Here is a 27944-nt window from a genome sequence, read left to right as displayed (position 1 = left end):
TTCAGAAGATATGGATTTAACCACTGGAGTCGTATGGATTACTTTTATACTGTCTTTTGGACCTTCTGAGTTCTGGTCACCATTCCCATTGTGAGGACCAACAGAACTGAATTTTCTTTTAAAAAACTTCATTTGTGTTTTGCAGAAGAAAGAAAGTCATACACATCTGGGATGGTATGAGGATGTGTAATTGATGAAAGAATTTTCATTTATAGGTGAACTATCCATTTAAAAGCTGCCATGGCCACATATGTTTGCGTAGATCTGCAGACATGCAGAAAACTCCCTCGCGTGAGTACACACGTCCCCATCACGTGTCATAATATGGTGTGCGAGGTGTTCGAATGAGACACGCTGCAATATTGTCCAGAATTAAACATATGTCTATTGACTGTAGGTTTTACGCCTTATCCTTAATGCATTTGGCAGTTTTGCTTGAAATCCCATCCTCACACCTCAGACCGTTCTGAGTGCCTGCAGCGAGGTCGATGTCCTTCTACAGGCCGTGTTCTCGCGAGACTCCGACGTTTTGCTCTGCAGGAGAGGACAGGCGATTGACGGCAAGAAGCTCTTCATTAAAGATATTTGTGGTGATATTTCTTTATATAACAATTTTCATGCATTATTTGACAAATCTTATTCAATTGTAAATATAAATGTCATACTTTGGATCGTTTAAGTACTGGTTTTCGTCCTGCAAACCAGATCTGTGAACTTGTCGGTTGGTTCCTGTCAGGCGAACATCTCGCGTATGTTCAAGTCCTTCAGCTTGAAGTACATAAGCCGGTTTCGGTTCCGTTTGACACTTGACCGAACTGGTTCTATGTGGCTTTTAGAAACCTATGTTAGCTACCTACTAAAGTTATAAAGCCTCCAGTATTTTGACCTACAGGGTAGTGGTTCTCTGGCTAGCTAACAAATTGACATTTAACGATTGACAACATGGCTTTGTTTTAAAACCTATTTATCTGCCTACCTAGACTGCATTTTCTCTATCAAAGGTGCGGCCGACGTTTCACAAGGTTTTGGTTTTGTTACAGCACATACACTCACTGAGCACTTTATTAAGAACACTATGGTCCTAATAAAGTACCCTACTTGATCTTTTGCCATTACGGCCCTTCCGCCTCAAGGTTTGACATGTTGTGCATTCTGAGATGCTATTCTGCTCACTACAATTGTACAGAGGGATTATCTGATTTACCGTAGCCTTTCTGTCAGCTCAAACCAGTCTGGCATTCTCAGTTGACCTCGCTCATCAACAAGGAGTTTCTGTCCGCAGAACTGCAGCTCACTGGATGCTTTTTGGTTTTGGCATCAATATGAGTAAATTCTAGAGTCTGTTGTGCGTAAAAATCCTTCAGCAGTTACAGAAATACTCAAACCAGCCTGTCTGGTATCAACATTCATGCCATGGCCCAAATCACTGAGATCACATTTTTCCCCTCATTTTGATAGTTGATGTGAATATTACTTGGATCTCCTGACCCGTGTCTGCATGATTTAATGCATTGCACTGCTGCAACACAAATTGCTGATAAGATAATTGCATGAATAAGTAGTTGTACAGCCGTTCCTAATAAAGGGCTTGGTGAGTGTATGTTACACTAACAAAAGACATAAGATGCCTTTTACACCATGGTTGTTCATCAGTTTTTGTGTGCTTGTGTTTTTCCAGTTACAGTCCTGATAAACATGTCTCATAATGAAGGATATGTGGTGCGGATACGTGGTTTGCCTTGGTCATGCACACAAGAGGAAGTGGCCTCCTTTTTCTCTGGTATTCATTTACTTAAACTGAAGGCATCTTTTGTAGTTTTCTCTTTGGTTATACACCCATCTGGTTAAAGAAAGTATAACCTGCATTAATACATGTGGGTGTACAGAAAAAGAGCTGTGATGATCGTTATTTTCTATTTTGAATTTGACAGATTGTGACATTTTGGGGAAAGTGAATGGGGTGTGTTTTACCTTCTCCAAAGAGGGAAGGCCGAGTGGAGAGGCATTTGTGGAGCTAAAGACATCAGAAGACTTTAAAAAGGCTCTGGCTAAAGACCGCAAATACATGGGTCATCGTTACATCGAAGGTACACTTGACTTCTATCAGTTGTTTTATCTCATTATCTGGAGAAAACTCTTATCATGTTTTATAGCACGGACAACACTATTGAAGCATCTGAGATGTAATTTGTGCTTGTGTTAGTTTATTTATTATTATTTGAATATTTATTCATTGCATTGTTTTGTTGATTAGGCCTATGCATTACTTGACCTTTCCCATAGTGTTTAAGTCCAACCGCAGTGAGATGCATTTGGTGCTAAAACAAAGCGCCCCAACAGACTATGATAGCTGCAGTGGTAGCATGTTGCGGCTGAGAGGACTGCCTTTCGGTTGCAGTAAAGAAGAAATTTTGCAGTTCTTTTCAGGTATATCTGTTGTTTCACTGCTGTAACACATCCCATGCTTGCAGCCATTGTCTGGAAAACCAGTCTATTTACAACAATATAATTGCATAACAATACATTTTTAATATGCAAGTTTATCTTAAGTGATATCAGTTGTTATTATGCTTTTATAGAATCAGTCAGCTCTTATTTTGATGGTTTCTCTTTTTATATAGGCCTAAGCTTAACATTATATCTCTCATATAAACCAAAATTTGGAGCTTGTTTTGGTTGTTTTACTTAATGTTAATTTAAGAATGTCACCAGAACCTGAAGCAGCTCTTCTGTGATACATTATTTGATCTGTGTCGATTCTCTTTTTATGTAATTCTCTTGTTCAAAAACTTTGAAAATATGTATGGACGAATAATATCCTTAGCGATGTGCTCTAGGGCTTTTTTGTCTGAAATAGGGAATGATTTAGGGGCTAAATTGGGTGGGGATTTGTTTTCTGCAGATGAGAATGTTGCGGCTCTTTAACATGTCTCCCCATGTGGGGTTATTTGTCCTTGGGTTAAAGGGTTGAAAATCGTGCCAAATGGGATAACATTGCCGATGGACTACCAGGGGAGGAGCACAGGGGAAGCCTTCGTGCAGTTTGCCTCAAAGGAGATAGCAGAAAAGGCTCTGGGGAAACACAAGGAAAGAATAGGGCACAGGTGGGGCCGGCAAGACTGGGTTTGGTGATAATGCTATCTCTATTGTGGTGTGGGGGGTCATGCATCTTTCTTGGAGTGCATAATTGAATTTCACGTTAAAACAGTGTCACGGGGGACAAAATGAATGGTGCTATTGATAATGACAGCAGAAATATGATGTCATAATGACTTTGGCCAACATATACTGCAGAAGCAAAGGAGCCTTTTTAAAACAGCCACTGTAAAATACTTCAGAGCATTTTATTTTTCATCATGATGAGAATAGAATTCAGTTTCTTTCTGAAAATGGCTTTTAGTTAAATATTCTGCTCATTTGGGAAGCATTTAGGCACCTTATTACTTCCTCCCATTGGTTATAAATTGTCAATAACTGACAATAAACTGCCTGTTATAGTGATACCATAATGATTAGTCAATTTAGTCGGTTCTCAATTACTGTTTCCCCTAAGTCTTCCTCATTGCTGTTAAACTCTTTCAACAGCTTATATATGTTAGTTCATTAACATTCCACATTTTAAACAAACTCAGGTACATAGAGATATTCAAGAGCAGCCGGAATGAAATGTCTGCATACTATGAAGTACCCAGGAGAATGATGGGACAGAGGCCTAGTCCATATGACAGACCTATAATGGGATGCGGGGGCTTCTTCGGGCCTGGAAGGGGAGATGCTGTCTTGGACCAGATGCGCAGTGGAGGCGGTTACAGTGGTGGTATGGTATTTTATTAGTGTTCTTACTGGGGTTTGTTTTAAAGATTGGCAATGAGTGGGTTCAGGAAAATATACTGTAATAACCATAGTGTGTAAAGAATGGCTTTATATTCGCTGGAATGGAGTAGTATGTAATAGTGCTGTCGATTTAACTTGCTAATTCAGTGTGATTAACAATATAAAAAAAAGAAAAAATGCAATTACTCATGCCTATGGACTGTAATAAGGAATTGTCCTACCATAAGAGAAATTCAAGCTTGATGGGCCATGTTTTTATGAGCCAGCAGGGGACGGTAAGCACATCTCCAGCTGTATAGGCGGCAAACCACACTTACTGACTGACAGCAGACGGCACAAGATGAGGACACGTTCAAACACAACTCAGAATGCAGGGGTCTCCAGATGTTTTTTTCTAAGTTTCAAACTACGTTTAACTTAAAGGGATAGTTCACCCAAAAATTACAATTCTTTCATTATTTACTCACGCTCAGACGTGTATGACATTCTTTCTTCAGGAGAACACAAACAAAGATTTTTAGAAGAATATCTTAGGTCCTGTACAGTGCAAGTGAATGGTGATCAGACCTTTGTAGCTCCAAAAATCACATAAAGGAGACAAGTAATCCTTAAGACTCCAGTGGTTAAATCAATATCATCAGAAGTGATATACTAGGTGTGAGTGAGAAACAGATCAAAATATAATTACTTTTTATTACTCTAAATCTCCTCTTTATCCTTTACATCTGAAAATCAATGTGTGGCCTGTTTAGTTTCCCTTTCACATCTGAAAGTCAAAGTGTAGATTTAGAGTAAAAAAGGACTTACATTTTGCTCTGTTTCTCACGCACACATGTCATGTCGCTTCTGAAGCTATGGATTTAAACACTGGAGTCATATGGATTACTTTAGTTTTTGTGATTTTTGCAGTTACAAATGTCTGATCATCATTCACTTGCATTATATGGACCTACAGAGCTGTGATGTTCTTCTAAAAATCTTTGTGCTCTGCTGAAGAAAAAAGTCATACACATCTGGGATGTCTTGAGGGTGAGTAAATGATGAGAGAATTTCATTGTAGGGTGAACTATCCCTTTGATATCACGTCCTAAAAATGCTGTTGATGCGACAACCAAAGCTAGATGTGTCAAAAGCATCTGTCAAGTTGTATGTAGACACATCCTAAGAAAAGCTCTTTTAAAAAGTCTACAACAGATAGATTTACAAACTCAGTCACAAAATAAATTGTTGTGTACTTTGGGCCAATAAAAGGTTTGTTCAGTGATCTGGAAATGAACAATATATTTCATTTTTTAAAGCCACTTTTTGTATTGCCTTTACTTTTTGCCTTTCTTTGCAAATATTGAAATGCAATTAATTCGATGAATTAATCATCATGTGACATAATTAATTTGATTCAAAATGATCTATTTTTTTAATCCATTGACAACCCTATTATGTGACTTATTTATCTATTTCATTCAAAAGGGTATGGTGGGTTTGACAATTACAATGGCTTCAACAACTACAGCTTTGGTAATGGAATGTTTGAGGAGCGTGTGCGGAGTGATAGAGGAAGAGGAGGAATGGGGGATCATGGTTACAGCAGTGATTCAAACTCGGGCTTTCACAGTGGCCATTATGTGCACATGAGAGGCCTTCCCTTTCGTGCTACAGAGGCAGATGTCGCGAATGTAAGAAAGCTATCGCAATGTTGTTATTTCTTGTGAATTGATTCTTTTAGATTTTTTTTTCAAAGCAAAGGTATTATTGCCCTTGTGTCAGAGGATCTGTCATCTTTTTCAGTTCTTTGCCCCTTTAATTCCTGTGAGGGTACACATTGATGTAGGGCCCAATGGAAAGTCCACAGGAGAGGCAGATGTTAAGTTTAGATCTCACAAAGATGCTGTGTCTGCCATGTCAAAAGACAAGAATCATATGCGTGAGTTGTCTCCATTTATTATCAGTACTGTTAACCTACTGCATCATGTCTAAATCAAAATGCACCACTGTCCTTGTGATTCATTTGTAAGTTATTTTTTGTCATCCTCCTTGCAGAGCATAGGTACATAGAGCTTTTCTTGAATTCAACTTCAAGTGGGCCGTCAGAAATGGGTTAGTATCACTGCATGGATTTTCTGTTATTATATAATATATTTTCATTTCATTTAAGTGCATGGATGAAAAGGTGTAAAGCCAACATTCAAATGTAAGTGTCATGTTTTGGGCGGATTAAAACACTGCAGGTCGTGGAGGAAGTTTCTATGGCAACTCTGGAGGCATGGGTTCTCGAGGAAGTGGATCAAGGAGAATGTTGTGAGGATGCTTGCAATAGATGCATAAACATTTGAACCCAAAGTTGGAGCTTCCAGCTTGGAAAATCTTTTTGTACGAATATGTTTACACATGTTCATAGAGAATATGCCCAAAATATTTTCCAGGCTCAAAGATAATTATCTCTAAGTAAATCTATATAAATCAATACATACACGCACGCCCGCGCACACACACACACACACACACACACACACACACACACACACAGAGCTCTGGAAAAAATTAAAGGGACCACTGCAAAATTATCAGTTTTTCAGGATTTACTATTTATAGTTATGTGTTTGATTAAAATAAACATTTATGTTTTATTCTATAAAGTACAGACAACATTTCTCCCAAATTCCAAATAAAAATATTGTCATTTAAAGCAGTTATTTGCAGAAAATGAAAACTGGTCAGAATAATGGAAATAAAACAAGTTAATATTCATTTTTAAACAACACAATACTAATGTTTTAACTTAGGAAGAGTTCAGAAATCATTATTTGGTAGAATAACTTTGATTTTCAATCACAGCTTTCATGAGTCTTGGCATGCTCTCCAGTTGACCAGTTGTAATTTTCTGCAAATAACTGCTCTAAATGACAATATTATTCTTTGGAATTTGGGAGAAATGTCGTCAGTAGTTTATAGAATGAAACAAAAATATTAATTTTACTCAAACACATAACTATAAATAGTAAATCAAGAGAAACTGACAGTTCTTTGCAATGTTCTGTTAATTTTTTATTTTTTTCCAGAGCTGTGTATATATATATATATATATGAGCTGTTGCATAGATTGACCGGCTACTGTATGTTTTGCCTATTCAATTTTATATAAAATATTTCTGTTTAAATCTTAACTATAAAAATTAGCACTTTGTATGTGTTTTGACTCAAAATTGATGATGAATAGCTTGACGCTAGAGTTGTGTGTGTGGAATTGCACTGAAGAGACTTTTATCTTTCCTTTCCTTTCCCTAAGCAATAACATCATTTTGGATGTTCATCCGTTTTTGCTGCTCCATAAAATTTCTAAATTGAAACCTGTGAATTTTACACATCTATGGAAAAAAACAAAACTTTATTGATATATTGTACTTTTGACCAAAGAATGTTGAAAGGTTTCTTTGTTCATTGAAGGAAACTGTAATATAACAAAAAATAAAGTGTGATTTCTCGCTTTTGATGAGTTACTGTAGATGGAACACATCTCCATTCATTCTTCATTATATATTTCCAGTATTGCATGATGCATTTCACAGACAGTTTGTGTAGATTTTTTGTACCTTTTTGGGTATGTACTAAATGTTTATATCTCAAAACATCCATCACACACAAAGTGGAATTAAAATCAACTTTGGATTAAGGCATATGTACATTTTAATACATAATCACATTTACAGTTGTGGTCAAAATTTTAAATACACATGTAAAGATCTTTTTTTGTGGGTATTTTTCTGTGATGGAATGACAATGACAGGTACACATGTCTTTGTCATCAAAAACATTCATGCATTTTGGTTCTGTTATTAATTTATTAGGAGTCTTCTGAAAATGTGACCAAATAGAGCAATGCAAATATTTGGTTGAATGTCCCTTTCACAGCAATTAGGCACTTTTGGTAGCCATCCACAAACTTCTTGTTGAATCTTTGACCACTCCTCTTGAGAGTATTGGTGCAGTTAAACTAACTGTTGGCTTTCTGACACGGACTGTTTATTCAGCAGTTAATGAGAACATGGGGGTTTAAGTCAAGACTTTGGGAAGGCTATTCTAAAATCTTAATTCTAGCCTGATTTAGCCATTCCTTTACCAATGCTGATGTGTGTTTGACCCAACCTTCTGGCTGATGGTGTTAGGGTTTCTGTAAGAATTTGGAGGTAATCTGCTGACGACAAAACATCCCCAAGCATACTACCAGCACTATGCTTGACGGTAGGTATGGTGTTCTTCGGTTAAAGGCCTCAGCTTCTCCCCTCCAAACGTATTTCTGGTCATTGTGGCCAAATAGCTAAATTTTTGTTTCATTTGACCACAGAACCTTTCTCCAGAAGGCCTTTTCTTTGTCCAGATGATTAGCAGCAAACTTCAGTCGAGCATTAAGGTGCCACTTCTGGAGAAAAGGCTTCCATCTTGCACGACATCCTCTCAGCCCATGGTGATGTAAACACACTTGACTGTGGACACTGACACCTGTATTCCAGCAGCTTCTAATTTACTGCAGACCTGCCTTTTGGTATTTCTTGGTTGACTCTTGAACATCCTGACCAATATTCTCTCAGCAACGGGTGATAGCTTGCGTTTTCTTCCGGAGCATGGCAGTGACACAACTATGCCATGCTCTTTATACTTAAAAATAACTGTTTGCAATTGATCTTAGGACCTGTAACTGCTTTGAAATGGCTCCAAGTGACTTTCCTGACTTGTTCAAATCAATGATCTGCTTTTTCAGATCCATGCTGAGCTCCTTAGACTTTACCACTGTAGCTTTTGTGGCTGAGTCTAACGAGTGTATCAAACCAGCCCTATTTAAATGTGCTCAGAGAAGTCACCAGCTGTAGTCAATCATAATCACTTTTAAAGAAGCTAATAGGCTATGCCACAAAGCAAATTTTCTACATCACCAAAATTCAAGTTGCTGTATGTATATTCAGATTGTGTCATATTTAAAGAAGACCCATAATAAATTAATAAAAGAACCAAAATGCATTAATGTTTTTGGTTACAAAGACGTGTTCCAATCATTCCATCACAGAAAATTAAAAGAGTTGTAGAAATCATTGGATAATCAAGACTGCCATGATATACATGTTCTTTACAAGTGTATGTAAACTTTTGCCCACAACTGATTAAGTTAACCACTGGATTTTGAATAGCTTCAACTATTCAAGAGAAATGTCAGCATATTCAAGGCAAGTCAGCAAAGTACTCCAAAGTGAGTAGCATTCCCATTTTGTACCAAGGTAAACCTGGTAGTGTGAATTAACACCTAGATTTTCTGTGCTATCTGATGTGAATCCATCTCAATTGTACTTGAGCAGCAATGACAACATTTTTACTTGTGCATACAGATTTCTCAACTCGCACCTAACCAGGGAAACAATTGTGTAAAATCCCTGTTTGTCAGTTTGGCTTGTTAAACACAAATGAAATGGCACAAATGAATGTCTTTCAACTGAATTTAAAATAATGTTTTAGAAAATATCCTATTTAATAATTGTTAACTTTCGATGTGACGTGAAGAATGAATCCTGTTCACCCTTCATGTATCAAAAGTATACTTCCAGCATGTGTATGAATGCTGTGCTTAAATAATCCAATCTGAAATTCAGCTACTTACTGCCCAGAGTCATGATTTATAACCATTTTGTAAACTACAATTCAAATTTCTTTGGGCGCACACAGTACGAAACACTGCTTTGGCCAACTGCACAAACATTATAGAGCTGTCATAAAATCTGCTCTGGGACAACAGGCTTATTCCTCTGTGAAATGTAAACTTCAACCATGAAAAACAGTTGTATCAATTTTGGTCACTTTGTTATAGCGTGACACAATGTAGGACCGTGCAACGTCCAAAATAAAGTTCATATTAGCTTTTTTTATTTTGCACTGCTATTTCTGGCTTATGTGGCGTTGGAGGAGCATCGCTGCAGAAGCAGAGCGTGGCAGGTGTCGCAGACTCTCACAGGTTTGGGTGAAGCAGGGAGTGGCAGCTCGTTATCTGAGCAAGCATTGCAGAAGATCTCTCCACAGTTTCTGCAGTGGTGCTGTTCAAACAAAGACAGACAAGATAATTTCAATTAAGGGGGTTTGTTTTTGGTTTCAATTGTATTTTAAGTGAGTCAGTGGAAACTTCACAACTGTATTTTAGGATTCAACCTGACAGTTACCCTGGGGAATTGCCATTTAGTTATTTTCTTAGGAGATAAGTTAAAGTGAAAGTTCACCCAAAATTTTTAATTATCTCATCTTTTATTCACCCTCATGCCATTCCAGATGTGCATGACTGACTTTCTACTGCAGAACACAAACATTCTAAAAAAGATTTTTAGAATATCTCAGCTCTAGGTCCTCACAATGCAAATTAATTGTGGTGACCAGAATGCAAAAGGCCCCAAAAGGACATAAGGCAACATAAATGAATCCATATGACTACAGTGGTTAAATTCATATCTTCTGAAGTTATATCATTGGTGAGAAACAGATCAATATTTAAGTCCTTTTCTTACTGAAAATCCACTTTTACCTTCACATTCAGCCACCAACTGGTTGGGGCTGGTCAAACGTGGAGATTGATAGTAAAAAATACTTACATATTGACGTGTTTCTCACCCACACCTATCATATAACTGCAACATTTATTTAATCACTGGAGTCATATGGATTACTTTTTTGCTGCCTTTATGTCCTTTTTAGACATTCTGAGTTCTGGTCACCATTCACTTACATTTTGATGGCCACTAGAGCTGATATCTTCTTCGAAAAATCTTCAATTGTGTTTTCCAGAAGAAAGAAAGTCATACACATCTGGGATGGTATGAGGATGAGTAAATGATAAGAACATTTTAATTTTTGGGTGAACTATCCCTTTTTTTTAAATAAAAATATTTGGGTGAACTTTCACTTTAACTTGTCTCCTAAGAAAATAACTACCGTAAATGGCAAATTCTGAGGATTTGTTAGTGAAGTCACCTTTAAGGGTACAGAGCATCACTTGGCAAATCAGTCTTTCATTCAAGTATGAAGATAAATCAGTAACTAAATTGAGAGCTTGCATATTTGGATTTTAAGACTTATACAATAAACATTTCTACTCATAAGTTGAAATTTACACTTACTGAACCGATGTGAAAACTTGTAAAATAAAAATTTGAAGTTGAATGTTGCAATCTGCACACACGGACAATAATTCAAAGCTTGTGTTCTGAATTCACAATTGCAGACTAGTCACAACCACCAGTTGATCCATAACACCAGTCCTGCTTTGCTCTAACAAAAAGGTGCAGGCACATTTTTGTATTGTGTACAAAAATGTCCCATTTCTTTGGCGAGGCATCAACCAATAAAACGACTTCATTGCCCCCTCCCCGCCGAACACTGGTCTTGCTGTCTCGCACCAGGATTTTACAAGTGCACAAGTGAGTTTTGCTACAGTCAAGGCATGAAGATGTAAAGTTGCAGTGCCAGATCTGAGATGTTGTAAGTGCCGATATGTGGTTGTACTGCAAACATTTAAAGAACAAAAGTTAATGTGTAATACAACTTTGTGTCGGTAGTTGTATTTATGTGAATGTAATTTTGCTCATTTGTGACTACTAGTCTGCAATTGTGAATTCAGAACACTAGCTTTGAATTACAGTCTGTGAGTGCAGATTGCATCATTCAACTTCAAATAAGTTTTCACATCGGTTCTGCAAGTGTAAATTTCAACTTACGCATATGAATATTTATTTTACAAGTTCTCAAATCCAAATATGCAAGCTCTCGCGTTTTGCTACTGATTTGCCTTCATATTCCAGCATCACCTAATTCTTATGTGGAAATGTTTTCCAGTGCATTAATCCAGTACCAAACCCATTTTCCTCTCATTTTAAAATTGCTTTATTCAGAAATATGTGAAAATGGAGGCAAGCTGTAATACAGATTACATTGTATATCACAGAATTACATTTTTGATTCTGACCTTTCTTCTGGAAATTGAAAATTCCTTCTCGCAAAGCTTGCAATGTGTAGCATCTTTATCCTTCAGCCAAACCTGTCCACCCTAAAATAAATAGTTTATTAATAATATAGGCAAGCTAAAAATTAGCTTGTTAAAAGACTCGACACACACATGGACTGAACTTTGATAATTCCCTTACAAAAAAGTAATGTGGCGGTACCATGGTACAGTAATGGTATCCGATGGTAAAACCATGGTACATGTCCAAAAGACCAACCATTGTACCATGTATAAACAAAACAAACAAAAAAATAACTTTTTGTTAGTGTTATGGTAACAATTTTTGAATGCAAACCTGAAGTGCCTTATTTGCTTCTTTTATATCTTCAATTTTCAACTTTGACCTGAAAAAGAAATGTGCGTGTATCAGTACAAGAAAAACATACATTTTGGTGGTGAGTGGAGGATTGATTTCAATCATACATACTCGCTGAGTTTGCAGCCCAACTCTTCCAGTGCCTGCTCATGCTCCTCACAAATTCCCTTCAGCTGCGTGTTCTCATCCTGCAACCTGTGAAACTCCTGAGAGGACAAAAAGACATGTCAGAGCTTGTAGGACTGGATTGTTCTATTCTTCTAAAATCTCATTCTAGCATTCAGACCAAAATTTAATTTCATATTAAATACAAATTTCATCATTACTTACCATTATTTTGTTATGGCTTTCATAATATGACCCTGCAATTCTTTCTTGCTTTATTTTCTTTTTGGAAAATAAAAGGTGAAATCTTTACTAATATCCAAGCTGCTCTTTTTCATATTATAATAATCAAGTAATTGATCAAGCTCCAAAATTACAAAAAGCACCATCAAATGTTCTTAAAAGTGGTCCATAACTCCATATGACTCTATATGCCATTGTTCTGAAGCCATAAAATAGCTTTGTGACAAATAAACAAATATTAAAAGCTGAAGTGTGTAATGTCTGCACCATTATTGCAATTATTTTTTTATCCGAAAACTGCCGTTGATCAAACAAACCAATAGTCCAGTCACAAACTCAATCCATTGGTCAAGCCAATGTTGCTCTGTCGGGCTTGACAAGCCATTCAAAACAAAAAGCAATTTTATAGCACCAAAGAGACAGTGTTTACAGTTCTCTAGGAAATGAACCAACAAATGGCTTACTTATAGTTGTCTCTGCAAAATAAGCTGGGATGAAAGAAAGTATTTTAACATTGAAAAAGTTCCAGTCTTCAGCTTTAACCCATTATTCACTGCAAATCCTGCCCTCTGCTGTAGAGATTTTGGAATTTGACATCTCCCGTCCTCATTCTCACATTATATGAAAAGGAGCAGCCAGAATATTCTTCAAAAATTCACCTTTTTTGTTCCACGGAAGTATAGGGTTTGGAATGACATATAAATGAATAAATGCTTAACTTTTTAGGTGAAACATTCCTTTAAATGATAGCAGTACCTAAGTCCTCATACAGACTTACTGTGGACATTGTAACTGAGAATGGAGAAATTCATCTTACTTTTTTGAGTCCGCTGATTTGCTGGGCCTCAGCAGTGAGCTGGGCAATGGTCTCTCGTTCTCTTTCCAATTCATTTTGTAATGTCTGCCGCCATTCTCTCTCTATTTTGAAGTCTGTTTCCAGCTGCATACTAAACATATTAGAGTGTCATATAAATTTCCCATTAAATTTCTTCCAATTTTCCACACCAGCATCTACTGTAAATACTGTAAATGAGATTCGGTGTGGTACAAATAAAAGAATGGGGTACAGTTTACACCAGTGTGCTTTTTTTTAGGAGGGGGCATACTTACAAGGAAGCTTCAATGTAATAATTAATAGACTATGGGAAGTCACGTGATGTCATGCGAGGATTGAACGGCGAGCTCTGCGCACTTTGCTAGTTTTAATACTTTTTCTGACATAAACCAGTGAGATTCGATACACTCTTATTCAATAACTGTTCTAGGAGGACAATATGTCAAAGAATTCAAAATCCTCAGGCTCTGGAGACATTAAAAGACACTTATGTGCTCAAGCTGATGCCCCCGAACAGGCTGCAAGCCTGGGAGTCGATTTGGTTGGAGAGGTGTGGGAAATGCGGCGAGAGATGCTGAACATGTCGGCAATGCTAACGAAGGTTGTTGCTGACTTGGGGGATCTTACTGTGCTGTGTCGATGGATAACTGCCATGGAGGCAAAGTTCACTGATGTGGTTACAAGAGTGGGGGATGTAGAGAAACGGATCGATTACCAGGAGTCATCGGAGAGGGAATTATCTGCTAATCTGCTAGCGACCAAGGTGGATTTTGGGCGTGACTGGGAGATGTTGGAGGACATGGAGAACCGTAGCCAGTGGAGTAAAGTCTGTATCGTTGTAATCCCTGAGGGAGCAGAGGGACAGGATATGGTGAAATTCCTGGATGGGCTCTTTCCAAATCTGCTCGACATAGCAGGCCATAAGATGGAAATCGAGCGCACTCACAGGGATCCTACTCGTCGATCCGCAGAGGGAGACTGATCAATTCTGGCCAAATTTCTGGCCACAAAGAATTTGTGTTATGTGAGGCGAGGAGTAAAGGAAGGCTTTCTTGGAAGAACTACAGCATTTTCTTTTTCCCAGACTTTAAAAATTCGATAAGAGAAAAGCGATCGATTCAAGGAATGCAATAAACCTTTACACCAATGGAAGGTCACTTTTGCACTGATAATCCCGGCCAAACTGAGAATGCTAAGATGCTAAGGATGGCCGTAAAACATTCACATGACTACAGCAAGCGATATCCTTTATAAAGCATGTCATCTCATTGTACTCAAGTTGCAGCCGAGTGGACCGGCTCACTGAACATTCACTTGACTGTTTGAAGATTTTTCCACCTAGCGCAACATTGCTGCTTCAAAGGATGTGTAAAAATCTTGGTCTTACAGATATTTGGAGACTTTTGAACCCATCTGGTAGGGACTATACATTATTTTCATCAATCCAAGATTTACTCTAGAATAGATTTGTTTTTATATCCAAGTCCCTCATTTCATCTGCTGCTGATTGCTCAATTGGAAACATTTTAGTCTCAGATCACGCCTTGGTGTGCCACATATGAAGAAAAGGAAATCATAATCATTCCAACAAATAATTAATAAACTATAATATAATAATCGGAACTGCTATAATAATTCTTAAAATGCTAAAAATGAAGATTTGGTAACACTTAAAAATAAGGTTACATTAACATGAACAATACTTTTACAGCATATATTAATATCTCGTTTAATGTTAATTTGAACATATACAAACACATTTTTAAAATCAAAATCATTGTATATGGTAACATTAGTTAATGCACTATGAACTAACAATTTTATTAACTAATATTAACAAACATTAAATATGTTAGGCTTACCACTGGTTTACACTTCCCTAACTGGCGTCAGATTCTATTCAAAATGAATGATAGATGCTGCAAAACTCACATTTGCTTCTCTCTCTGGGCTATCTGCTTTTGGAGACTGTCAGCTTTGTTAGTGAAGTCCTGCTTGAATTTGCGCACTCCGGCTTCAGCACTGGAACGTTCCCTCTCTGCATCCTGCAATCTGGTGTAATTCAAACCAACTGGGTAAAACTACGGATCTGAATGTGACGGAATGTGTGGGAATGTATTGGAACAAATGGGATACAAAATAAAGAGATGGCCATATTTCAACAGGCACAAAAGAGTGGGAACAAATACACAGCCAGACGACAGAAAAGATTTGCGCTGCAGAAAAAGACAGAAAATTTACACGAGTGGGCAATTTAAGCAATGGACCTCAGTTAATTTTTCACAAATAATAACGAGGCTGTGAGGGATACACTGCATTGAAAAGGTTGTACTGTATACTTAGCCATCGATCGTTCTGTTGACGAAACATCTTTTTAAAAAAATATGGTGAATAAAAAGTGGAAAACATGGGCTTTGAAAATTCAACGTCAACAGAGAACAATACAACTGTAGGTCTATCCCACACAGCACTGTTTTCTTTCATGAAAAATGAAATACAGTATGCTGTCTACGCTGACTAAGGCCTTTAGGGGTCAAGGTTACTTTGATTTGTAAACTTTTATGTTTTTGACAAATGACTCACTGAATAGACAGTTAAGAGTAGTTAAAAACATCAAATTTATTGAAGATTGTGATAAAAGACACGTCATATTTGTGAAATTATGTGTGTTAAATGTTACAGATAAATATTTATGCTACAGTACCACAAGAAAGAGACTTGCTGGGATCACTAAATAGTATGTGGAAAAACCATCATTAAATAAAACTTATAAGAGGACTAGTGAAGAGCGATCAACTTTTAAGACACCGCATTTTGCCACACAACTACTGTTAAGTGACAAATAGCAAATGTATCTTAATATCAGAAGGAAATATCCTTGACAAGTTTGTACTGGTGCTCGGTATCTGTGCTAGCGCATTTGACAAATGACATGGCAAGAGTTCTTGTCTGGCTGAGTAGGTCCTTGTCGCTATTTGTTGATTGAGAAAAAAAATGGAATTAGATGAAGGGAGAAGATGAAGAAAAAAAGAAATGAAAAGGGGGAACAAAAAGGGAAAGAGGATGTAAATATCAGTGAATTTCAATTTCATCCCAAAGCTTCCAAAGAACTTGTTAAGCAGTGCAGTCATACAAACATCAGAAATACGATGGCAATAAATCAATGGAGAAGAACGGGAAGGATGATTCATGTGGATATGACAGCTCTGAAAGCACCACATAACAACAAGAAACAACACAAATGCTAAAGGATGAGTGGTTAGATTAGAGAAAGTCATTCAATGCATTCTTCCACCATGTCCTAACCAGATGCGATGTGATTAGATTTCAGCAGCAAGCAATTTGTGTGTTCACACTGAACTGCTGTGACGTAGCACAATCACAGCCAATCATATTTAATGCTTAATGTACTGTTATGAGAAGCTGGATTTGGACCAAAGTCCTTTTGCATGCTATCAAGTAGCTAGGCACTTCTTGAGTTCTAACCCTCAGAAAAATGCCTCCAATCATAAAACAAAACCCCTGATAGTTCTTAACACCATTAATGTACTTTAATTAGACTGTGTCTACAAAAACAGATATTAGATCCTGAGGTGCAATTTATATATGTAATATGCAACCTTCTGCAGATAACCTTCATCTGAATTTGGCAACCAAAACCTTCCTTTACTTAGTATTGTTCACAAATATTTCTGATATAAGCAAGGTGAAATTAAAGCTTAAAAAAACTCAAACATATTATGCAGTACTGCTAAAAAATAAGCTAAATGCATTTGAGGTGTATGAGTCCACTGAAGCCCAAATTATACTTCGTTTTTTACGTGTATGCTAGCATGTCCAGGGGAAGTGACAGATTTCTAGATCAACGGGGTACACGAGCACTTACCGCGCGTTCAGATCAGAGGCGGCGAGAGCGTCAAAATTCGCTCTGGCTGCCCTGCCAACAACGCTATGGAAGATTCGTGGATGCTCTGATGTAGTTGAAATAGGCGGCAACGTTCGTTCAGAATGCTTGGTTTTGTGAACCATATTTAAAGGGGCCGTAAATTATCCAGACATATCGGCCGGTATCTTTTTTGCAGACATATCACAAGTAACGTATATCCTCATGAAATCTTTAAATATATTATTTAAGAAATATCACACGAGCAAAAGTGCAATATGGCCCTACATCAGCACTGCTGTGATTCGGCCGCAGCGTAGGTAATTACAGCAGGGCTGATTTAGGGCCATATAGCATGATTGCGAGTGTGATATTGCTTATATACAACAGTTCAATGAACAAGTACATTTAAAAAAATTTGGAAAAACCGAGTAAGGTCATAAAAACGCATTTGTGCACAGAACTACCTTCTTACGCTACGGATCAGAATCTGCCGTTGCTGGTTCAAAACAAATTATGTGTCCAAACCTCCATTAGTAATTTAAAAAGTTCACTTCAGAAATAGTATCACGGCTTGTGCTGTTTCTAACAAGTTATTGGATAAACAAGGATGGATTGATGGGTGCGTGCGTGTCTGTGTATGTGTGTTAGAGAGAGAGAGAGAGAGAGAGAGAGAGAGTGTGATCATCTGTTGCCACTCCCAAGCAGGGATGCTGTCAGCGTTCTGAAGGTATGCTTTCTCAGCTGAAAAATAGCGTCCAAGAGGGGGTATTTCTCCCTATTTCGTGGTAGCTATGCAAGAGTTGATCGCTATAGAAACAGCGATGTCCTCCTCCATTTTTAAAGTGTGTATCCAATGTGGAAACTCAGTAAGTGCCTCAAATTCTGTAATCAAACAGTCTTTTGTGTGTCTCAGCTGCAATGAGCCTTAATCCTGAAATTGTTCATTTAAAACAATGTCCTAGCTTAAGTAATGTAGTAGTAATACTAGAGATCACAGAGCGCTGTTCTATGTAAACAATGACTAACGGATTCACTTTACGTCACCAACTGGCTCATATTACACAAAAAAATTATCTTTTGCCACCACCTGCTGGCTAACATATGTAATTTCAAAAATACAGACAGTAACTCCTAACAGATATGCATTGCTCTTACGCCTTAGTTTAGAATGGCACTAACACAAGCAGAATGATATACACAGTGAAGCGTCCGAGTGCTGATCCTGTCAGACCATCAGTGCTCATGGATCGTCTCTCGTCCAATCAGATTTGAGGACCGGAACTAACTGTTGTATATTATATAAACCATAATATCCACTTCATCAACAATTTCAGACACCTTTGTCCACGCATAGTTTTTAAAATTTTATTTATATCCCTGTAAGCAAACAGGGACAGATCATATATTACTGGAAAACATGCCACGGCAATAATCAGTTTCTCTTCTTTCTTGTCTTCAGAACTAATGTTTGTTGGGAACCAAAATTGACACTGTTGTGTTCTCTAGACTTCGCTAGAGCGGAGCACTTATATACTGCAATAGGTTGCCGCCGAACCACGTCAAAGCACATTACCATAATGTTGCCCGCACTTGAAATTTTCCTCTGACACCCACACCACCCAAGATGTGCTGTGCCGCTTCTTGCCACCAAGAGACGCTGGCTGCCATAGAAAATGAATGACTTGCTGTCGATTTGACACTCTCGACGCATATGGTCTCAACGCACCATAAGGAGGAATTATTTGCACTAATTATTGTGTCCACAAGGTGGCAACACTCACAGTTGGGCCATTGCGTTCACATAGTAGCACAAAACGACTTGAATCAATGCCAATGAACAACAGGAGTCGAAGGTGGAAACAACAACACTCAGGAGATACTTAAATTTAAAAACTTGAGTCTGAAAGACTATAAAGACTTCTTTGTGTCTAAACTCCTTAAGATAAATAATGTGTATTCATTCACGGTCAAATGGAGTATACAAGATGGTTCCACTATACATGTGTGCTAACGAGCACCTAAAAACCAAAGTATACTTTGGGCTAGAACGTTATGCCTGACATGATCCAAAATAAATTAGTAATCGCTTCTCACCTTTGCTCTAGCTGTTTCATAGTTGCCGTTATTTGATTAGTCTTCTCCTCCAATCTTGCAATCATGTCATTTTTTTGTCTCATGTTGTCATCTGAAGACTGTTGATAATTACAGATTGTTTGATTAAACATATTTTATGTCAGCAAGATTTTGTAAATAAAATTTAAATGTTTTACCTGCATTTTTTGGTACATCTCCATATTGATATCTTTAACCTCATCTAATTGGTGCCGAAGTCCAATCAAACTGTCTTGTTTTTCATGGATGTCCTTTTCTAACAGTTTCATTGCCATCTCCATCTCCTGCTTCATGCTCACCTGCACAACCAGCTCATTCTCCACATCCTGGAACAAACAGAGCGATTCAAGGTATGGTTACATACTAAAAACAGGTTTGACCTCTTAATTGTGCCAAGCACCACTGCTCAATCTAAAAAGCAAATACTTTTATGTGGGTGAGCACAGACCTGTCTGAGTTGACACTCCTCTTTAAGTTGCCTTCTTGCCTCATTGTACATTTCATCTAGGCCCTGCCTTGACTGCTTGTACGTGTCCAGTTCACAGTTCAAATCTCCTTCTGCCAGCTGTTCAGAATGGAGAACATATTGCATTAATATGTACCAGTGGTTAGACATTTTTAGCACTACTGATCAATTTGTTACTAACTAAATTAGCCTAGTCAAAGCCTTGCAAAGTTATAGACCAGGGTGTATCTAATTACTGTATAATTAGATAATAATAAATAAACTATACACACAGTACATACTGAGTGCAACATTGCATTAAAGAAATATTTCACCCAAAAATATAAAATGTCTAATCATTTACCCATTCATACCAGAAGTGTGACTTTTTTCCCCCCTGCTGAACACAAACAAATATTTTTAGAAGAATATCTCAGCTCTGTAGGTCCATTCAATGCAAGTCAACATGGTCCAAAATTCTGAAGCTTCAAAAAGCACATAAGGCAGCATAAAACAATCCATGTTAAATCCATGTTTTTAGAAGCGATACGATAGGTGTGGGTGAGAAACAGATCAATATTTCATTCCTTTTTTATAATCAATCTCAACTCACATTCTTCTTTTGTTTTTGGTGTTTCAAATGATTTGTGCATATTGCCACCTACTGGGCAGGAAGGAGAATGTATGGTAAAAAGTATGTATATATTGATCTGTTTCTCACCTGCACCTATCACATCACTTTAGAAGACATGGATTTAACCACTGGAGTCGTATGGATTACTATTATGCTGCCTTTAAAGTTTGGTCACCATTCATTTGAATTGTATGGACCTACGGTGCTGCGATATTCTTCTAAATAATTGTTTGTGTTTACATTTACAATTACATTTTTATGCATTTGGCTGACGCTTTTATCCAAAGCGACTTACAGTGCACTTATTACAGGGACAATCCCCCCGGAGCAACCTGGAGTTAAGTGCCTTGCTCAAGGACACAATGGTGGTGGCTGTGGGGATCGAACCAGCGACCTTCTGATTAACAGTTATGTGCTTTAGCCCACTACGCCACCACCACTCCACTTGTGTTCAGCAGAAAAAGAAAAAAAAAAGTCATACACATAGGGGATGGCATGAGGGTGAGTAAACGATGAGAACATTTTCACTTTTGTGAACTATCCCTTTAACTTAACACATTATTTGTAAACACAATTAGAACAGCATGGCTTGCATTTTGATTATAAAATGCAACAATTATTATCACGTAAATAACAAATAGGAAATGTTTTTGAGGACACATGATATAAAGTTTTGATGAACATTATGATGGACTAATGTCAGCTTTTCTGAATGGTGTGTCAGATGGGCACCGTAAGCCATGTGTGTACAAATATCTAAAAACAAATTACAATACCTCAAGATGCTGTTGTGCTTTCATTAGTATTACAGAATTTTCAGTCCTGAGTTGGTGGTTCTCTTCCTGTAGTTTAATGATGTTGTTTTTTGCTATTGCCAACTGTAATAAAAAAAGCCAACAAAAAGTTGGTATCAGATATCTCTATTCACAGGGTAATACTAATTCTTCTAAATTCTGAAAACAAACAGCACCTCTTCAATGAGTTTGGAGTTGGAATTTTCTAATGACTCCACACGTCCCTGTAATCCTTGAAGTGTGGAACTGACCAAAACAAAGTTTTAGATTAACATCATAAGCAGTAGGTTATATCAAAGTTTAAAAGTCAACATTAACTGCTGTTTGCAACCCATTTTACTTCTATAATCCCACATATTTCTGAGAGCAACAGGGTATTCAACAGAAAAAATGTGGGACGAAAGTTGATTTATCCATTGGGAATTGACTGATTCATGAACAGTGGGCATTATATACCAGAATTGTTAGAGCGTAGTTGAAAAAGTATTTTTATTAGAAATTGTTTCAAAAGCTGATCAAGTTATTAGTCAATTCGATTTTTTTTAATAAAGTGCGTACATAGAAGAATCGTACAGAATCAGACCAGAAACATGCATTTAGAAATTAATAGGGTTGATTTTGATTTCATGTTGACAAAAAAAAAACACATTCATCCATATTATAGCTAATACTTTGCACTGGTTTTGCAATTGCTCATTCTCCATATATCACAATTGCTTTAGAAAGAGCATGAACTTACTTCAGCTGCCTATTTAATTCTTCAACATAGTTCTTCTGATCCAAAATGGCTGCAATTTGACCATTTCTATTCAAATAAAAATGTGATGAATGCCATTAATAAAGAAAAATAAATAATGGTAATGCATTAATAATGTATTAAGTATTATAATAATGATTTACTGGAATATATTTTCCCCACTTTACAGACAACGGATGAGTGGCCATTAAAACGTTCAGTACATTAAGCAAGCTTTCTACCAAGTATAATTTCTACCTTTCTTCACTTCTGTAGTCATCCATGTCATTCTTCAAGTACATGGAGAAGTCTATTACACCAACCTGTGGATTCAAATACAAGGCATTCATAGTACTCAAACAGAAACCACAAGCGAAGTTATTAAAAATGGCCAATGTACAATGTTCATACTTGTGTATCGAGGTCCTCGCCCTTCACACATAAGTTGGCATCTATGACGTTAAGTCCTACCAGGAGACCAACGATAACTGCTCCCTCCTCTTCCAGCATCACTGCTGAGCTCTCATAAAACTCACTGCACATGTACATATGTGTTTTATCATATATCATTCTTTATATGTATAACAATACAAATAAAAAACACATCTGTTATGCATCAGAATGGTTAAACCTCAGTCATTGTCACATGTCTCACAGCAATGTGGCACACATGGGTTATAAGCTATACCGAAGCAAATTACTATCACTTACTTTAGTCTACTTTGAGTACAGTTGTACTTTGATACTGCATCTGGCTGACTTAAAATACTAAAGAGAACATTTATGCTATTTAATCCTCATAGTTGATTTTTAATAGCCGGCTAGACCTCATTCCAACATCTTGGTCTTGCATTATCCTGCATTTCATTCACAGGAACATTTACCTTCCCAGACTATTCCGTCAAGCAAAATACTTCTCAAGGTCTTTGTGACAGCATACCTTGATAGCTGCAATTCATACTTTCATGCACCCAAGCCTGGCCACATGTGGACAAATTCACACCTCTCCCAATCATGCACCTTAATGGCATGAATGCTTCTTCACTATTATAACTGCCTAAACCCTGGCTATATTATTTCATAGTCTAAAAACAAACCTCTAAAGAATCTGCATGGTCTAAAATGTAAATACTGTATCTTTGCAAATGACATAGTGCCACGTTGAATTGCAATGTGCTTACTTTACATTGTAACAAAACTGCTTTATGTAGCATTTGTTGTTTTTCTGAAGCACTAAAAATGACAACACTGATACAGTATATGAATGATATTACATAGAGTATATGCGTATTTCATTACTTTGTTTGTGACAGAATGCACAAAGTTAATATATATTAATACTGTGCAAGTACATTTTATTAGTCAGAATTAAATCAAAAATAGGTTCTCATAAGTTAAATATGGTACCACATGTTAGAAATATATATAATGCACACCCCCTAGCGAGTGCACTCTGATACTCTAAACAGGAAATGCAACACTCATTTGTTTCAGGCACACCTTATAACTTCTCTTATCACTATGCCTGGCACAACTGTTGTGACAAAGAAAGACAGAACGAAAGGAAGAATATCAGATGTTGGATATACAAAAACTAACCTAAGTATGTATTTCCTGGTGATAAGGATACGTAGGTAATCTGCCAGTTTCTTCTGCATGAGTGCCAGTCTCAGCCATGCTCTGGCTCTGCCCAGAGGCGTCCTAACAAACACGTACATTTTTATGGAAAAGCTTATTGTGACAGTTGGCAAACATTACAAACAGACACAGTAACAGCAATCAGTCAAAAACTGTGTATTGAAACTAACTACATATACAAATATGTTTAAACTGACTCATAGCTGGACAGACAGACAGAGATATAGAGGATATAACTGGATATAATATTATTTTTATCCGCTTAAAACCTGTTAAAGAGGAAGCAAAAAGACTACACTGCCAAAGACTGTCTATCCAAACCATGATTTGTAGACTGCAACTGGTTTTACACACAGTTGCAAATTTCAGTTTTGTCATGGAACTAAAACTAAAATTTGCACTTCCCTTTTTTGAATAGCACTTCCCTATTCTCAAAATGTATTGAGGAATACAGGTGAAAGAGTGTTAGAAAACTAGACTTCTTTTCTAGTTGAATCTGGAGCTTCCATGTTCTTTGAGATTGATCAGAAAAACTAATTAAGACAAACAATCTGAGGTGTTGTCATTTATCAACAAAGTAAACAAATGAATTGTAAAGCCTCATATTGTCTTCAGCACTGCACATACTTAAGGCCAGGAAGGTCTCGTACACTGACTGCGATTTCGCCTGCTTCTGGGCACAGCTTTTCAACCATCTCCAGAGGCCCCCACAATGACTTGTTGTATCCAAGAAACGATTTCTTCACTTGGAGATGGAGACAAACATGTTTGCTAAACAACTCAGGGCTAAGATCTGACACACAGAGTATGCACATTTTGATGAAACACCAAGCATCCAAGAGAGTACTCATATGGTCTAATATACTTCTTAGAATGAGTTGTAAAAACAAAAATGTCTCCCTTTGTTTCTGATTATAGAGTCACATGGTATAACAGTCACTGCTATCTGTCTGGTGTCTATGAATAACACTCACATAGGCCATAAAGAGATATGTCACACAGTAGATACTGAGAATAAACTACATTAGATATTCTATTCAAAAAGCAAGCATAAGTAAAGATTAGAAACTGCATATATGACTGGTCAGCTGATTGTTATCTGTGGCTCTCTTTGGTGATGTCTAAGCATACCTTTGAGACCATGCTTCAGGCAGTGTTCCATGACAACAAAGAACTGTTGTAGTGGTGGATAGTCAGAGTCCAGGGTTCGTCCAAAGCTGAGAGCAGACTCAATCAAACCTTTGATGCTAAGTTTAGCCATATTTAGCAAGTTTGCTCGTTCCATTGCCATGGGATCTCGCAAGGCTAGAAGACACAACAAATATATCCAAAACCTTGAAAATATAGCATTAACACAAAGTCTGCTTTTGTGATTCAAGAAGAATCATAACAAAAATAAGAACAAAAATCAAGCTAAACAGAAAACTAAACACTGACAACAGCACTTTAACCTCTGGTTGTTTCCTTAAGGCTATCATGTGACCACATTGTTAATGGCTGCGTTAACTAAAAAGCAAGGTAAATTTTAACAAGCCCTTAATGTACCACTACTGGCTTTAAAGGGGTAGTTCACCCAAAAATGAAAAATGTCTCATCATTTACTCACCCTCATGCCATCCCAGATGTGTATGACTTTCTTTCTTCTGCTGAACACAAATATTTTTAGAAAAATATTTCAGCTCTGTAGGTCCATAAAAGTGAATTGTGATCAGAAATTTGAAGCTCCAAAAAGCACAAAGGGTGAGAAACAGATCAATATAATGTCCTTTTTTACAATGAATTCTGCTCCTTACCCAGTAGGTAAGAATAAAATTACCAAGGAGTAGTGTGGAAGTGAAAGTGGACAGTTATAGTAAAAATGACTTAAATATGTATCTGTTTCTCACCCACACCTGTCATACAGCTTCTGAAGACATGGATTTAACCACAGGAGTCGCATATATTAAGTTTATGCTACCTTTATGTCCTTTTTGGAGCTTCAAGTTCACTTGCACTGAGCTGAGATATGTTTTTGAAAAATATTTGTTTGTGTTCATCTGAAGAACAAAAATCATACAAATCTGACATGGCATGTGGGTGAATAAATAATGAGAGCATTTTTATTTTGGAGTGAACTATTCCTTAAACTGTACTGTCATTCATCAGTCCATAACAAAGCCATTCCATGTTTTTTGTTTAGTGTTTCAACTACTAAAACAGCACAGAGAAATGGGAGAATTGATCACTTATCAGTTTTGAATATCAGTGACTCACTACTCAGGCTAATCCAACCAAATTCATACAAGCACTGTCTAACAAGTAGACGGTGTGTGGTAACCTACTTCCCAATATACCAGTGCCACTTCAGTTGGTCTGGGTAAATGATTAATCTCGTCTGCTTCATTCTGTCAGGCCAATAACTTTAAACGTTTGTAGGTTTTGATAATGAAATCACATTTCTACTCTCCCTGCAATTACTATTTTATGTATTAATAATTAACCACGAATCATTTAATAATTCGCCCCTTAGTTACTTGCTTTTTGTCAAAGAGAGGGGGACAAGTATCACGAGTTATCATGACAACCCAGCGGGGTACTGATTTGACAGACAGTCCTGCCTCGTAATTAAAATACTTTTTAATGCGTTGGCATAGCAAACGTATAAATAATACCTATGACGTTGTGCTAGGTGCCGTTAACGCGCCAAGATTTATTGGACTCACAAATGGATCCACACCAATGCATTCTGTATGACATCATGCAGTTATGACATCATTCTTATTACGTACATCTGAGCAACTGATTCCAACAGCCGCCAACGACTTTATAAATTATATTGTCAACAGTAACCTACCCTTGGCACCCCATTCCTCGGAAATTTTCGGATCTGTCATTTTGGGCAGTACGTGAATGCCGCCCGAGAATGTTTCTGACGCTTTTCTGGCTAAAGCGAATATGGGCGCCTGCCATCTTCCGTCTCCAGATTTCATGGCAGGGCTGCTGGCTCTCTCGCTAGCCGCTTTATCCTCCTGCAGTCTGAGAACACCGAACACTTGCGCTCTCTCTTTGTTGCTCTCTGCTGCTTCTGCCAACGCAAGGTCCTGTTCTGCAGGAGTCGCCATCGTAGTGAATATCATACAGTTTAGGATAACGCTTCACCTAACAACCGCGTTGACTGTGTGTTGAACGGCATTGATAAAGAATGAGCAACGCGATTCAAGCGCTTTTCTCAGCGGTGTGCGTTGTCAACGCCCCAGAGGCGACGCGTGTTTTCCATTCATATGAGCATCCGATCATAGCAGAACGCAAGGCCGGATTCTAGTTTTGTTTACACCCGAGCACTCCTGCACGATTCCGTTTGTAGCAAAGGGGTGGTGTCAAAACACGAAAAAGACGTAATTCAGTGGAACAGTATGGATATACCACCCTCTACTGCTTAAGTGGAAGATTGTCTGGACCCTGAAATATTTCATTTGCACAGCAACAACAATTGATAGGAAGTTTTAACATTTATATGTCTGTCCTTAAATAGTAAGGATGATAGGGGGAAATTTTGAATTTAATAAATAAAAAAGTTTGACTAAATCTAATTTTATAGTTGTTGCAAACTTATTCTCACCTGCCTGTGGCTGCTTTGAATAAACTGCGAAGAGTTATTGGTGACACTTTACAATATGGTTCTATTTGTTAATGTTAGTAAATTAATTTGGTATTATTAACTAACAATGAGCAATATTTTTTAACAGCATTTATTAATCTTGGTTCATGTTAATTCATCTAAAAAAAAAACAATTGTTCATTGCTAGTTGATGTCAGTTTATACTGCACTAACTAATGTTAATGAATAAAATTATATTTTATATTTTAAGTGAAGGGGGAAAAATTTGGAGGGTTTAAAGGCAGAAATGTGAAGCTTATTATTTTATAAAAACACTTTAATTCTTCAGTTAAAGGTGCAGTATGTAAGACTCAGAAACCCTGACACCCGTGGCCATTAAGTGAACTGCAGCCAGCTACCTGTTGCTCGTGCTCGAGCTTGTGTGCACACTCCATAGGGGCTCAAGCGAGCAAGGACCAAAACAATGACATAATGTACAGAGACAACGTGATTCACTGGCTGCATGCTGACAGATGAGGTAACATAATTAAAATTACACAGTTGTGTTTTTTTTACTACAAACTTTAAGACTATATATTATATTTGACTCTCCCGTGCTGGAACAGGGCTAAAAAAAGTGTGGATATAGGTCTGACTATGCGCGACTGTAGTTTGAAGTTATCACTTTTCTTCTTGTGAAACATTGACTGCATTTATATGATAGCCTATGTCGGTGTTAGCTAGCTAGCCAGCTTTATCAATA

At 37.3% G+C, this 27944-nt stretch overlaps 3 protein-coding genes across 4 annotated transcripts in view; 1 reads left to right on the top strand and 2 right to left on the bottom strand.

Moving 5' to 3' along the window:
- LOC127617436 (uncharacterized) overlaps window positions 1–27944 on the bottom strand; it is a 121883-nt gene that overhangs the window by 6101 nt on the left and 87838 nt on the right. The window lies entirely within an intron of this gene.
- LOC127617433 (heterogeneous nuclear ribonucleoprotein H3-like) lies at window positions 529–7314 on the top strand. The gene is made up of 10 exons (XM_052089398.1): window positions 529–590; window positions 1679–1780; window positions 1932–2087; window positions 2284–2427; window positions 2966–3104; window positions 3633–3817; window positions 5302–5507; window positions 5620–5755; window positions 5872–5928; window positions 6060–7314. The coding sequence occupies exons 2-10, from the start codon at window positions 1696–1698 to the stop codon at window positions 6131–6133; spliced, it is 1182 nt and encodes a 393-aa protein (XP_051945358.1). The 5' UTR covers window positions 529–590; window positions 1679–1695; the 3' UTR covers window positions 6134–7314.
- LOC127617432 (RUN and FYVE domain-containing protein 2-like) lies at window positions 7198–27126 on the bottom strand. 2 transcript variants are annotated; one of them, XM_052089396.1, is made up of 18 exons: window positions 26438–27120; window positions 24736–24909; window positions 24232–24349; window positions 23566–23667; window positions 22378–22501; window positions 22225–22289; window positions 21970–22035; window positions 21407–21476; window positions 21213–21314; window positions 19806–19922; window positions 19516–19683; window positions 19340–19437; window positions 15292–15411; window positions 13342–13471; window positions 12288–12382; window positions 12156–12204; window positions 11822–11902; window positions 7198–9905 (listed from the first exon to the last, which is right to left on the bottom strand). In XM_052089396.1, exons 1-18 carry the CDS (start codon window positions 26718–26720, stop codon window positions 9762–9764), a joined length of 2106 nt encoding a protein of 701 aa, XP_051945356.1. In that variant the 5' UTR covers window positions 26721–27120; the 3' UTR covers window positions 7198–9761. The 2 variants fall into 2 exon arrangements, with proteins under 2 accessions (XP_051945356.1, XP_051945357.1); XM_052089397.1 differs by lacking the exons at window positions 7198–9905; window positions 11822–11902; window positions 12156–12204; ... (1 more) ...; window positions 13342–13471; window positions 15292–15411 and adding an exon at window positions 15952–16330 and having other exon boundaries at window positions 26438–27126.

This window comes from Xyrauchen texanus, chromosome 24, assembly GCF_025860055.1.
Source record: "Xyrauchen texanus isolate HMW12.3.18 chromosome 24, RBS_HiC_50CHRs, whole genome shotgun sequence".
Taxonomy (NCBI): Eukaryota; Metazoa; Chordata; class Actinopteri; order Cypriniformes; family Catostomidae; genus Xyrauchen; species Xyrauchen texanus.
This window is presented reverse-complemented; position numbering and strand designations above follow the sequence as displayed.